At 32.7% G+C, this 13,314-nt stretch overlaps 2 protein-coding genes across 3 annotated transcripts; one reads left to right on the top strand and one right to left on the bottom strand.

The window, feature by feature from the left end:
- Positions 1 to 1,214: 1,214 nt before the first annotated feature.
- SCCRO4 (DCN1-like protein SCCRO4) lies at positions 1,215 to 7,235 on the top strand. Of its 2 annotated transcripts, none has more exons than XM_090109481.1 (9): positions 1,215 to 1,481; positions 1,572 to 1,688; positions 2,500 to 2,615; positions 3,185 to 3,285; positions 3,442 to 3,570; positions 3,683 to 3,807; positions 4,709 to 4,916; positions 5,985 to 6,074; positions 6,433 to 7,235. In XM_090109481.1, the coding sequence occupies exons 3-8, from the start codon at positions 2,512 to 2,514 to the stop codon at positions 6,056 to 6,058; spliced, it is 741 nt and encodes a 246-aa protein (XP_089965607.1). In that variant the 5' UTR covers positions 1,215 to 1,481; positions 1,572 to 1,688; positions 2,500 to 2,511; the 3' UTR covers positions 6,059 to 6,074; positions 6,433 to 7,235. The 2 variants fall into 2 exon arrangements, with proteins under 2 accessions (XP_089965607.1, XP_089965608.1); XM_090109482.1 differs by having other exon boundaries at positions 1,572 to 1,692.
- Positions 7,236 to 11,775: 4,540 nt separating this feature from the next.
- On the bottom strand, positions 11,776 to 13,314 carry FRG1 (FSHD region gene 1). The gene is made up of 4 exons (XM_090109450.1): positions 13,122 to 13,314; positions 12,526 to 12,896; positions 12,188 to 12,380; positions 11,776 to 11,977 (listed from the first exon to the last, which is right to left on the bottom strand). Exons 1-4 carry the CDS (start codon positions 13,181 to 13,183, stop codon positions 11,965 to 11,967), a joined length of 639 nt encoding a protein of 212 aa, XP_089965576.1. The 5' UTR covers positions 13,184 to 13,314; the 3' UTR covers positions 11,776 to 11,964.

Here is a 13,314-nt window from a genome sequence, read left to right as displayed (position 1 = left end):
ATAAAAGAAACCTTTGACAATTTTATCTGCTGTAAAAGGATGAGTCTAATATTGACGAATTTTCTTTTTTTTTCTTCTTATCCTCCGAAGTAGTAAATAAAGACAAGCAACTTGTACGAAATCCATGATGAAAATGAGTAATGATCACTATTAAATTATCGCTGTGCGCGCACCGTACTCTCTGCGATTTTCTACAGCGCGATTTTGAAATCGTGTCGCAAAAATTAAAATCGTGGTGCGCGCTTGGTCTAATGCTGTATTGGTTAAAATCGCTTCGAAAATTAGCCATTATTTGTCGTAAAAAGTAAATGACAAAAAAAGTTATTGTGGGTTATCCATAAGAGATAGACATATACCATCGCGGACTTTTCTGTAGACCTTTTCAATGTGTATAATACTTAGTACATTATTTTGATAAAACTCGTAGGGTTCAGCCTGCGTTTGCAATGTAAGCGGAATAAATGTAATTTTTTACGACATCACATTAGAAACCTCAAAAATAACAGTACTTCTCCACTACTTAATGGATCTTATTATACATATAAACCTTCCTCTTGAATCACTCCATCTATTAAAAAAAACCGCATCAAAAACCGTTGCGTAGTTTCAAAGATTTAAGCGTACAAAGGGACATAGGGACATAGGGACATAGGGACAGGGAAAGCGACTTTGTTTTATACTATGTATTGATAATAATAATAACCGTGCGGCGTGACCTGTCCCGATAAAAACGTTCTATTTAAAATCTAAATTTTTTTCTAACCCCGATAAAGAAGTTTCACTTCAAAAATTTTTCCCTAGAGTAGCCTGATCGGCGACCAGTCGCCTTTTAGATTTTTTCGTCGCCGATTCTCGTTCTGAGTAGCCTAAATGGCGAAAATTCGCCTACGTTGGCAACACTGCCGTCAAGCCGCATCAACGACAGGGCCACGGGTATCTAGCCCTGTGAGGTTGCTGGTGTTTTACAAGTAACCTTGTATATAAAATATAGAATATTTATAAAGTACATATTAAATATTACCCACTCATTCACAGCACTCATTAGTTTATTAAAAGGTTTTTACGTCATAAAAAGTTGAACGAGTTTTGCATTGGAAATATATTAAAAAATATATGGTAACCCTAAAAATTCTTTTTCTATCTGTGATTTAAGAAGTTAAATGTCTGTGTCTAAGGTCTGTGTTAAATGTAAATCTATATTATAATCTGTGGTTTGAAAAAAAGTTGCATCGAATTTGAGTTTTCCATTTCTCTGCCGCTGTGTTTGCACTTTAATTTTTTTATTATTACTATTATTTACTTAGATCAATATGTTTTATGTTCAATTGAATTATTAAAAAGAAACTTCTATTATTGTATACTTTAAATATTATCAGATAGATACCCATTACGTTGGTATAATACATACAATAAGTTAATAATATTTAGAACAAATCAAGTCGTTTATTTGTTCCTTGTGTTGTTATTCTTTATTTTTTAAGGTATAATACAAAGCCAAATATCTTCACAGTACTGACGTTCATTTCATTGCTCTATATATCATTATAAGCACATTGATTTTTTTATTTCAGGTTATTATCGACCTGTCAAGAGGACATTTTTTCGTCAAGCTGTCTCCGCAAATTCGCAAAATAGGAGACGAAAATCCGTTCAAGTTCCCTAATTTCTTGACAAATCTACCACCGATTGTACGTAAGCTTCTTATTTGCTAATAATTCTTCCAGCAATCGATCTGTATTGAGTGTTTTGAGTACTTTTAAAATGTTCGAATTCCTGCTTAGTATTCAATACTTATGTTGTTCTTCGACTTTACTTGCGTGGGTGTCAATATTCAGGCATTTAAATTGTTGTTAAATATAGATGAACTATTTGTGGTTGTAAGTACTAGTCTCATAATATGTAATATTATACAAAAGTAATAAGATTGTATCCACTGTTGAAATTGTCTATCTACTTAACTTATTTCGTTCATATAACGTTTTTAAATACCTTAGTGTATAGTTTATATTTACATTATTATATATTTACACTCTTATCTATACTTTTAATGTCTTTGAGGATAAAAATGTGTAGTTTAAACAAACATTTGTCATTAAGTTTGTCCATGTCATTATTTACATTTTACACCATTCAAATACATGCATCTATATGATTTACTAAACCAATACAGCTTCCATTTAGTTTCTTGTATGATGAATTTGCTTTTGTTTATATCCTAAACAAAATGACAACTTATTTAAAGTAAAACAAAACATTAACAATAAATCTAAATTGCGCTTTTATACACTTGAATATACATTAAAAATGATTTATTATTATGAATTATGTATTACTAGTGGTCCGCCCCGGCTTCGCCCGTGGTACATATTTCGCAATAAAAGGTAGCCTATGTCCTTTCTCGGGTAGCAAAATATCTTCATACCAAATTTCATGCAAATTGGTTCAGGATTATTCATTTAAAATATAATAATTTAGACACTATATGTTTACATATTCCAGGGTGGTAGAGCAATGCCGCGATGCAGCAAACGCACGCGTGGTGCAGCGGCAGACCTGCTGCCTGGCACCACAGCCCTCGAAGACCACCATCATCACAAGAGATCAAGAAATACTAGGTGAAATGTGCCTTCTATCAACATTTACACTTTTATAATGATAAAAAATAAAATAAAATAAAATTCATTAGCAACTTCAAATATAACAATACAATATTGCTCTGCCTTCTGAACTATCTCAGAAGGCTGAATGATGTTTTCTATAATTTGAGGTTTAAACTTACTTGTAACCAATTTTTAAGATCTATTACGCACTGTCGACCAGTCGCCGCGACTGGACTTACTCCTGGACGACTGACGACTAAGTGCGCAAGCCCCTATTTAAACTATAGTAAGTCACAGTCGCCGGCGACTGAGTCGCCAGCGACTGGTCGACAGTGCGTAATAGCTCTAAGTGTTTATTAATAGCAAGGCTAATTGTTTTAAATGTAATTAACTGTGCTTTGTTCATCGTAGATGGTGGTGGCTGTTATTTAAAAAATAAAGCAATAAAATTCTTAAATATGTACATTTTGATTGTAAAGAGAAGATTATCTGAATAAGCTAAACTAGTTGCGATTAATGTTAGATTGTTTGGGGACTTACTTTAAAGATAATTGTATATATCTATTAATTTTATTTTCTTCCAGTTCGAGAAGACATTCCAAATCAGAAGACACTAGTTTTAGTGCAAAGAAATGTTTAGCATGGTTTAAAGAATACACAACGGTTTCAGAGCCGGATGTTTTAGGTTAGTATTTAACATAATGAATGCTGAGTATTATTCTTTCATACATAAATCTAAAATGTATTTCATTCACATATTTAAAAAGGTACAGTAAATATGGTTGGTTGTATAAAAATTACAATATTTAAGGCAATATAATTAATTTTTTTTTTACCTTAGGTCCTGAAGGTATGGAAAAATTTTGTGAAGACTTAGGAGTAGATCCAGAAAATGTAGTAATGCTGGTCATTGCCTATAAAATGGGGGCTAAACAAATGGGATATTTTACACAAGAAGAATGGTTAAAAGGTAACTGATGTTTTAAATATTTTACCAAATTATAACCTACCTAATTTTTATTTTATTTCTTTGAGACATGAGGTCATAGCAATATTAATTTAAAACTTTTATTCTCAAACAGGTTTAACGGAGCTACAATGTGACAGTGTACACAAATTGCAGTCTAAATTAGAATACCTGCGCAGTTTACTCAATGATCCATATATGTTTAAGGCTATTTATAGATATTCATATGATTTTGCTAGGGTGAGTTATATTTTTTCTTTTTAATAAATGTGATTACTAAGATGCCATTCTATTGTGGTTCATATTTAAATGCACACTGTTGATAATACAGTTTCTTGGCTGACCTAACAGCGGGGGCACACGATGCGTTGCGGCGCCGCACCGCAAAGATTTCACCGTGTGTGGGCACACGAGTGGTGCGGCGCGGTAACGTTGTTATGTCGCAGCGGCATCGTAGCAGCGTTGCACAGCGTGTCCTTCCTTGTGATGCAAAACAACTGAGCGGTGCCGCTCCGACGTCGCACCGCATTCACCCCTCCCCGCCTCGTCTTGGTGGTTACAAGTCCGGTGCGGCGCCGGAGCGCATCGTGTGACATGCCACAGATATTTCTATGTAAGACGACGCAGCGACACCGCTCCGGCGCCGCACCGCCGCCGCAACGCATCGTGTGTCCCCGCCCTAACATATAAAACAAATTAAATTTTAAAACCCTTTTACCTATAAAATATGAAATAAATTGAACTAACATGTAAAACTTTCTCCTGTGGCATATTTCATGATGTAGAAATTATTCACTGTTTGTGATTACTGATTATAATAAAAATTAACTTGCATAAATATAGCCATTATAAAAATTTCTTTAAAAAATGTTTTTTTTCTCAAGTAAACAGCTAATTACTGTTATATGTATAATATAATAATAATTTTTTATCAAATAACAATTACCCCTTTAATTCTTGTTCACTATATCTATATCTACATCGAGTTGCTTGGAAGAAATCGCTCACGAGCGATAAAACCGCTCTTTGTACATCTCTATTATAAGCTATCTTAACTATGTATCAAATTTATTACTGTATATGTACAATAAAGAGTATTTCATTCATTCATTCATACCCCATGCATACCAACATCCCTCAGGATAAAGACCAGCGCTCACTAGACACGGGAACGGCGAGAGCGTTGCTCGGTGTACTCCTCCCTCGCTGGCCGCTCAGAATACCGCTGTCGAACTTTCTAGCCAACGAGCGACGTTACCGCGTCGTCAATAGAGACCAATGGTGCAATATACTGGAGTTCAGCCGCACTGTTGACGCGCAGCTCACGGCGTATGACGCGGATGGAGCTTGTGAGTTTTTTTTTTATAACTAACTAGCTTTCCGCCCGCGGCTTCGCCCGCGTTTTCAAAGAAAAACCCGTTCCCGTAGGATTTCCGGGATAAAACCTATCCTATGTCCTTTCTCGGGTATCAAAATATCTCTATACCAAATTTCATGCAAATTGGTTCAGTAGTTAAGGCGTGATTGAGTAACAGACAGACAGACAGACAGAGTTACTTTCGCATTTATAATATTAGTATGGATGACTTTTAGGGTAGGGTATCGAAATACGTGTATTGACGTGATAACGTTTTTAAAATCGTTTTAGTCGGGAGACATGTTCAGATACTTGTGTCACACCAAAACCTCACGAGCGCGATCGCAGGTATAACGAGAGAGAGAGACGGACCGATCTCCCGTCTCATCTCGAGCGCTGCCACCAATAACACGTTATCACGTAAACATCTCGATCGTAAACTTACTTTACAAACAACCAATTTTTTTTATAATAACTAATGACCTTTAGAGTAGGGTATAGAAATACGTGTATTTTTTAACAACTTTAGTACTTTATTTGTATTTAGTTTGAAATATAAGAATTATTTTTCTGTTTGTTTGTTTGTGGAAATAAATAGCAAAAAATTATATTGTAGAGTGATGATATTACATTAAAACGTTTATTTGAGCTTTCAGTGGGATATAATAAAAATTAAGTTATACCTTATCAGTATTTTAAGGTTCCATACTAAAAGGGTAAAATGGGACCCTACAAATGAAACATTGCTGTTGGTCTGTTTGTTTTTTTCTATGGTTCAGTAGTTAATAATACACAACAGAATGTTCATATTTATGAAGTGGGTTTATATACTGTAATTTTTGAAGTGAAACTTCTATATCGGGGTTGGAAAAAAATTTAGAGTAACATTTTTCCGTTACGCGCCATCTTGTTCTTATTCCTACCACGCGTGATTGACTTATTTCTGTAAAGTTGCATATAGTAAATTATTTTTTGAAAAATAAGGTGATAAAGAAGTTTCACTTCTTACGTGTGTACTAGTACACGCACACATTTTTTTTTAAGTTTGTTTTTTTACTAGGGCCAGTAATGTTGGATGAATTTGTGGAATGGCTAAGAGCAGAGCGCGGAGATTCAGCCATGCATGCCAGCTGAGACTCTACCGAGACAGGTTGGTTTCATCACAAACCAATATGGTTGAATATTTACGATAATATTATTACTTATTTATTAGAGGACTTTCAAAAATATATTATACTAGTGGTCCGCTCCGGCTTCGCCCGTGGTACAAATTTCGCAATAAAAGGTAGCCTATGTCCTTTCTCGGGTATCAAAATATCTCCATACCAAATTTCATGCAAATTGGTTCAGTAGTTTAGGCGTGATTGAGTAACAGACAGACAGAGTTACTTTCGCATTTATAATATTAGTGTGGATTGAAGTAAAATATCTATAGTATATATTATGTATTATTTTTGTAAACTATGGAACTGTTTTAAGATTATATTAATTTTATTCTTTATTTCCAGGAAGAGGCAGTGCTCACTCTTGGATGATTCAGTGTGGGCCTGCTTTGTAATAATTTTAAGTGTCATGTATATTATTAGTTATATCTATGTATATTATGATTTATACATCCATCCATACACTGTCACAATCGAAGAATTGGAACTGTGATTATTTGTCGGTCATTTGTATATTTATTCATTTTAAATGTCATGATGTATATAAATTATAAATATATTCAATAGATTTGAATTTCAACAACAGCTGTGCTAAATTAAAAGCTTAGGTGTAAATTTATTTGAAGACTGCTTTACTTTATTCTAAATCAATTGACTAATAAATTTTTATTTAAGCATTATTTTCCAATTATGACGATTTTCTTTCTAGAATCACAGTCCTAATTCTCTTAGTATGTAACTATTATATGTCTGTTTCTTTTCTTTCTTTCATGCACGCATTTCTTAATACTCCCGCAACTCATTGACACATTCGTATTAGCTAATTTATTATTAACGCCCACCGATCCATCGTTATTTTTGAAATAGTACAAGATTTGTTAATGTTCAGCAAAACATAGTAAATAATTTTATTATATTAATAACATTGGAACATTTTAAATTGTGTTTTTTATTAAATCCTGTAAAGTAGGACATTTAATTAACTTCTAATTTTGGTCCAATTAAAGTGTAGTAAATTGCATATGAACTAGTTATGTGATTGCAAGCATTCATATTTGTTTGTTACATGTAATTAACATTATTTTAAAATTATGAATATTATCGTTTTTAAGTTTTAAAATTTAGGTCATTGATTTATAATAATGTATGGGCCATTTAATTTTGTATAGTACAATTCATTTTCATTATAGTTTATACTTCTTGTATGTTTTCATATTGTAAACGATCACAATATTTATTTAATCAAATGCATGTAGGTACCATTTATGGCCAAGTACTACTGCCAAGTCTCATCATGTCAAATATAATCATTTTTACCTGAATGATTACAGAATGTTTAAAATATTTAACTGAATCGCACATTAGCCTTTAATCAGATATAAAATTGTTGTTGTATCTGTAATCTGCTATTTGACAACTTCTTTATTGTTATCTAGAATTGGTCATAGTGCAAAAAAGTGCATGTATTTAATAATTAAACATTCTGAAATTGTTTTCATGAAATACATTTCTTATATTTGTATGAATAAATAATGGCAAGTAGTAGTGTTGAAGAATTTGAATATGTTGAAATCGACTGAAAATGCTTTCGAATTTGCTTTAATTTCAGAGACTTATTTGCATTTTTTGTATTTAAGTAGTCAAGATACCCGTTTATACTGTTTATTTAAAAAAAATATTGGCATTTGCTGATCAGTATCAGGGCAAGCCAAAACTCATATATTGTTTTAAATTAACTATGTGATTGAATATAAATGGGTATCGTGACTGAAGGCGAATGCTCTGAAACAAGTTCCAATGGACTAGATGTCTAGTCTAATCCTAGGTTTAGGTGTAGATATGGTTTTGTATAAGCATGTAGGTAGTATATTCAAATTCTCTGTGGAAAATACAAAGTAACAGTCTCTATCGTAACGGTGTATCAAAATTTAATCTAAAATGTTTTAGGCCCCCATACCGATTGTCATTCAGGAGAAATAAATCATTTGAAAATTATTTTCATGTTTTGTTTTCCTTAGTCCAAAATATCCTTTTAGATCTGAACAAAGTTTTGTAAAATTTAACATAAATATATTTTGTAGGCTTCGCCCGCGTTTTCAAAGAAAAACCCATTCCCGTAGGATTTCCGGGATAAAACCTATCCTATGTCCTTTCTCGGGTATCAAAATATCTCTATACCAAATTTCATGCAAATTGGTTCAGTAGTTAAGGCGTGATTGAGAAACAGACAGACAGACAGAGTTACTTTCGCATTTATAATATTAGTATGGATGACACCAGAAATTGTAAACACCATTAGATAAGACAATTTGAAATCTCAGAAGCTTAGATCGGAAGTAAGATTATAATCTAACAGTTCTTACAATCTTATGGCGACATTTATTAATACAATTAATGACAGTGTACAGTGGGTTAACGTACTGTATTATCGTGTTCCTTCTCGTATCCCGTTGAAAAATATAGCTACTGGTTCAAATTAAAATTACTATTTTTATATTGAAATTTGGATAATTTATTTCTGGAGGAAAATAAAGGATATATCGAATCGGGATATAACTGAAAGGAATGGAGACCCCTTGAAAAATGTTGCTAAAATAGGATAAAGCAGCAATTTTCCTTTCGGGGGCAAAATAAGTTGCGCGCTCAGCATATAATTATAATTAAGATCTATAAAATGTCAATGCCTAGATATTATTTGATATTGTTCACTTTATTTTTATTATAATACTTACATGCATATTATAGGTAAATTAGGGAAAGCTGGCATGTTCACAGTACTCACACTTATGCAATTTCACTTACAGTATGTTCAAAAATAAATGCGACTCTAGTTTCATTTTAGACTTGAATTGTAAAATGGGTGCGTTGTAGATATATATATATGCAAATATAATTACTTATGAAAGCTCTCATAATTTACCTGTAAAATTATAATTTAAAATAAATCAATTGATGAAGTTAATTATTTATTCTAATAATAATCAATTGGATAAAAGTATTAATAATCATTCAATTATCAAATAATAATTAAATTCCTGACTTTGGTCGAGTAAAGATATCTAAGAAATATTATATTTGTAGTAAGTACGTAATACCTACCAATACGCGCTAACAAATATGTGTTACATGTTTATTGTATAATTTTCACACTATTGGTTTTAAACTCAAACTCAAACATTTATACAATTAGACTTCTTCTAAAGCACTTTTGAATCGTCATAACAGTTTAACAGTTTTAACAATTACCACCAATTCAGAAAGCAGTATCTATAGAGAAGAAGAAGAATCTATTTAATCATAATCGTAATCTTCTACTTCACTGTAACTTTCATCGCTCGAAGAACTCGATGTTTCGTTGTCGGAATTTCTTAATGTTATTATAAATGAGTCAGTGTAATTATTATCTACTTTTGGTTCTAATTGAATATATTTTTCCTCATGTTCTCCGTCTCGCGTCTTTCTCCAAACGTCACTAAACATATATCCAGACTAATAGCATTTGCTTCCTTCCTAAATAATTCTTCCACAGTTTTCAAGTTAAAGTTCACATTTTGTGATGCTACTTTCCCTTTAATTATGCCCCATAGTAACTCTATTGGGTTGAGTTCTGGATGGTATGGGGGAAGGCGCAATACACTATGTCCATGATCTTTGAGGATTGCATCAAGTAGGTAAAAATTGTGTATAGTTTGGCTTATTTTTTTTAATAATGTGATAACTCTGATTATTAATTATTAGTAATTTGATTTTTGAAAAAAAAAATGCCGATTTTAGTCAAAATTTATATTTTTCTAACAAGATCCTTATCATCCAAATTTCCACCTTGGTGAGAAAAATTGACATTTCTAATGAAAATGAACAAAAAATTAAATGATTTTATTAAATACTGTAAAATAGTCTATAATTCTTCCATTTACTGTATCACAAAATTCTTCATAGATTTTTAGATATTCGTACTACACCAATTACATCATCCTGTATTTATAAACAATTGCAAAATATGACACATACATAGGCCGGGAGATACTGACACAAAATTTCGGGTCATTTGTAACAGAATGGCGGTTCTACAGAGGTCTTATTACGCAATGACTAAAAGAAAATGATGGTCAGAACTCAGAACGCTGGTACCGGCGGACTAGTCGCGTGGGCGTTAGTCGAACTCGTCGGATAAATAGCGAAAGTCAAACAATTTGTAACACAAAAATTTTAGAATTCACCGATAGCCCATAAAAAAGATGTAGGCGGTAGTGTCATGCCATACTTTTCCGGTGTAACTTACAGCCCCCCATACCGACGCGATGCGTTGATTAAAAAAAAAACAATTCCAACATTTGTACCAGGCTAACTTTTGCACAGGTAATCATCATCGTGCAGACATTTACGAAAATCACCATGCCATACTTTTCGGACGATTCCAAATGGCCACCATACCGCCGAAAATCTGCAATAAAAATTTTTTTTCGCCAAACAATTTGTACCAGTATTGCATTTGGATTTTTGGAGAGTATTTGATAAAATGTGACCATTATTATATTTCCCATACTTCTAGTAGGGGGAAAAAGTGCTGCCATACTTGAAAATTAATTTATTCGTCACGTTTCAAAAATACGACTGTACAATACGTAAAATAATTTTTTACAGTATGGGATCATTATATTCTGTTTGTTTGTATACAATTCTACCTAGAAAAAAATATCGCAGATTGCAAACATGGGGCGGATGATTGAAAGACTTAAGCCAAGACGTAAAAAAAAATGAAAAGAATTGGCGATTTGTACCAGTAGGGCATTTTTGGAAAGTATATGATGCAACGTGACCATTATTATATTTGCCATACTTTTACTTTTTTAGAGGGAAAAATTAGTGCCATACTGCTACAAATCGTTCAAACTACGAATAAAATCTTACAATAAGAAAAAAAATCTTATACACATTCGCCACCTCCCACAGGTATGGCATTATCACACTTCTATTTATAATCATTCAGGAGTTGTTGAAAAAAAAATGTAGGGTGGTACAAATCGTTTGGCGAGAAAAAAAAATTCAAAAATTTGCAGATTTTCCGCGGTATGTCGACCATTTGGAATCGTCCGAAAAGTATGGCATGGCGATTTTAGTAAATGGCTGCACGACGATGGTTACCTGTGCAAAAGTGAGCCCGGTACAAATGGTTGAATTGTTTTTTTTAAATCAACGCATTCACGTCGGTATGGCGGACTGTAAGTCACATCGTAACTGTATGGCATGACACTACCGCCTACATCTTTTTTAAGGGCTATCGGTAAATTCTAAAATTTTGTGTTACAAATCGTTGGACTTTCGCTATTTATCCGACGAGTGTGACTAACGCCCACGCGACTAGTCCGCCGGTACCAGCGTTCTGACCATCATTTTTCTTTTTGTCATTGCGTACTAAGACCCCTCTAGACCGCCATCCTGTTACAAATGACCCGAAATTTTGTGTCAGTATCTCCCGGCCTAACTTGTGCAATGTGTAAATGTGTTGACGTTCCAGCTCTTCTTAATATACCTATACTACATATTATTTTAAAAATTTATCATAAACTGTTTAGTATATTAATTACCATTACATACATCCATGCATCCAGATATTAGAAATACACAAAAACAATTAAGAATAAATAAAGCTTGTCTACATGTTCAAAGCCGCAAAATGAAAACAAATTATTAAATCAATGATTTATTTATATCCCTTGACACTATACATATAAATAATTATTATTTACAATATCTGTCGGCTTTCATTTTACTTCGCCGATCTAATAATGTTTCATGTAAATTTCCATCCACTTTAGCTCTCTTCAACTCAATAACACCAGATTCATTTACGCGTAATTTCTTGTCTTGGAATTTCTAAAACTTCTTACTGAAAAAAAAGAAATATTTCTTCAGTATTCTGATTATTCTGATAGCTTGGAAATTCATTTTCCATCTTTACTTTTTGCCTTAGATACAGTGCAATAAAGGGCAAACATAAAAAAATATATAGATAATAAGAAAACATGCGTTCAATACACAACATTGTCAAGGAAAATGACTCCTATTAACTATTATGAATTTTATCAAAAGCACTTACACATAATTAACTTCAACTTCAGCCAAGTCACCTTCCTCCTCAGGGACGACAACTTTCTGCACCTCCCGACTCCTGTTAGAGCGAATATTACAAAACTCATGTTCCCCTGCTGTGCCACTGTTGGTCACTACTGAATCGTCTTCAGGGTTTACAGACATGAACTTATTTATTGAACTCAATATTGCTGTTTTACCTGTAAATTAATGCTTGTTGAATATTACAATTTATTTACATAATATGATAATTTGTTAAAGTTAAAACAATGCTTAAATTGTAATTTTAATAATAGCATTTTATCCATCATAAAAGATTTAAAATAGAAAAATATAATTGGGTACCATCTTGCCATACTGGTTCCCACTGTTCCATAGGGCCAACAGCATCAGATCTTCCAGTGACCACACAGTTCTTGGACACACCAACATATTTCCCGTAACCAGATTTTAGTGCAAATTTATTATCACCAGCTGGAAATGCTGTAAAAATTTCCTCAGGGGATGGACCCTCCCCTTCGTTATGTGGAGCGCCTAATGTAAATAAACCATTATCAAGAGCTGATATATACGAGTTCTTTCCAAATTCTATTGATATAGGTCCAGTTACGTCCTCTATTTTTTCCACTTTCCACCAATTACCATGTTTTACACAGTCTTCATCTATTTTTGAATCTTCACTTTTATCCTTATTTTTGTGTTTACGTTTCTTTGCTCTAAAAATAAATGTGATTAGTAAAATGATTAATACAGAATACTATTCTAAAAGTTTAAATAGACTGCTTTTGAACGAAGCTAACCTAGGCTACCTAGGTATCATGACTCCCCTCCATACAAGCAAAGCAGAGTTTATGGCATGTAGTTGAATAATATAGGCCAAAGATATTAAGAATATCAATAATAATGGCTAGGTATAAGATTTGAAAATAAAATAAACTTACTTTGGTTTATCTCCTTTTAAAACCAATTTGCCACGTTTAACCGCAGAATACTCATCGGTCATTGTTAAAAATTAAAAGATCTTATTTGTTTTATTCTTATATCTTTGTATTATACAGTATAATTTAAACTATTTTCAAAAGTAATTTTTATTTTATTTCAATAAATGCCAAATGTTTATTATTTTGACAACAG

This window comes from Colias eurytheme, chromosome 14 (assembly GCF_061535395.1).
Source record: "Colias eurytheme isolate Ceu_HAF_F1 chromosome 14, ilColEury1 Martin Lab GWU primary, whole genome shotgun sequence".
NCBI classification, from domain to species: domain Eukaryota; kingdom Metazoa; phylum Arthropoda; class Insecta; order Lepidoptera; family Pieridae; genus Colias; species Colias eurytheme.
This window is presented reverse-complemented; position numbering and strand designations above follow the sequence as displayed.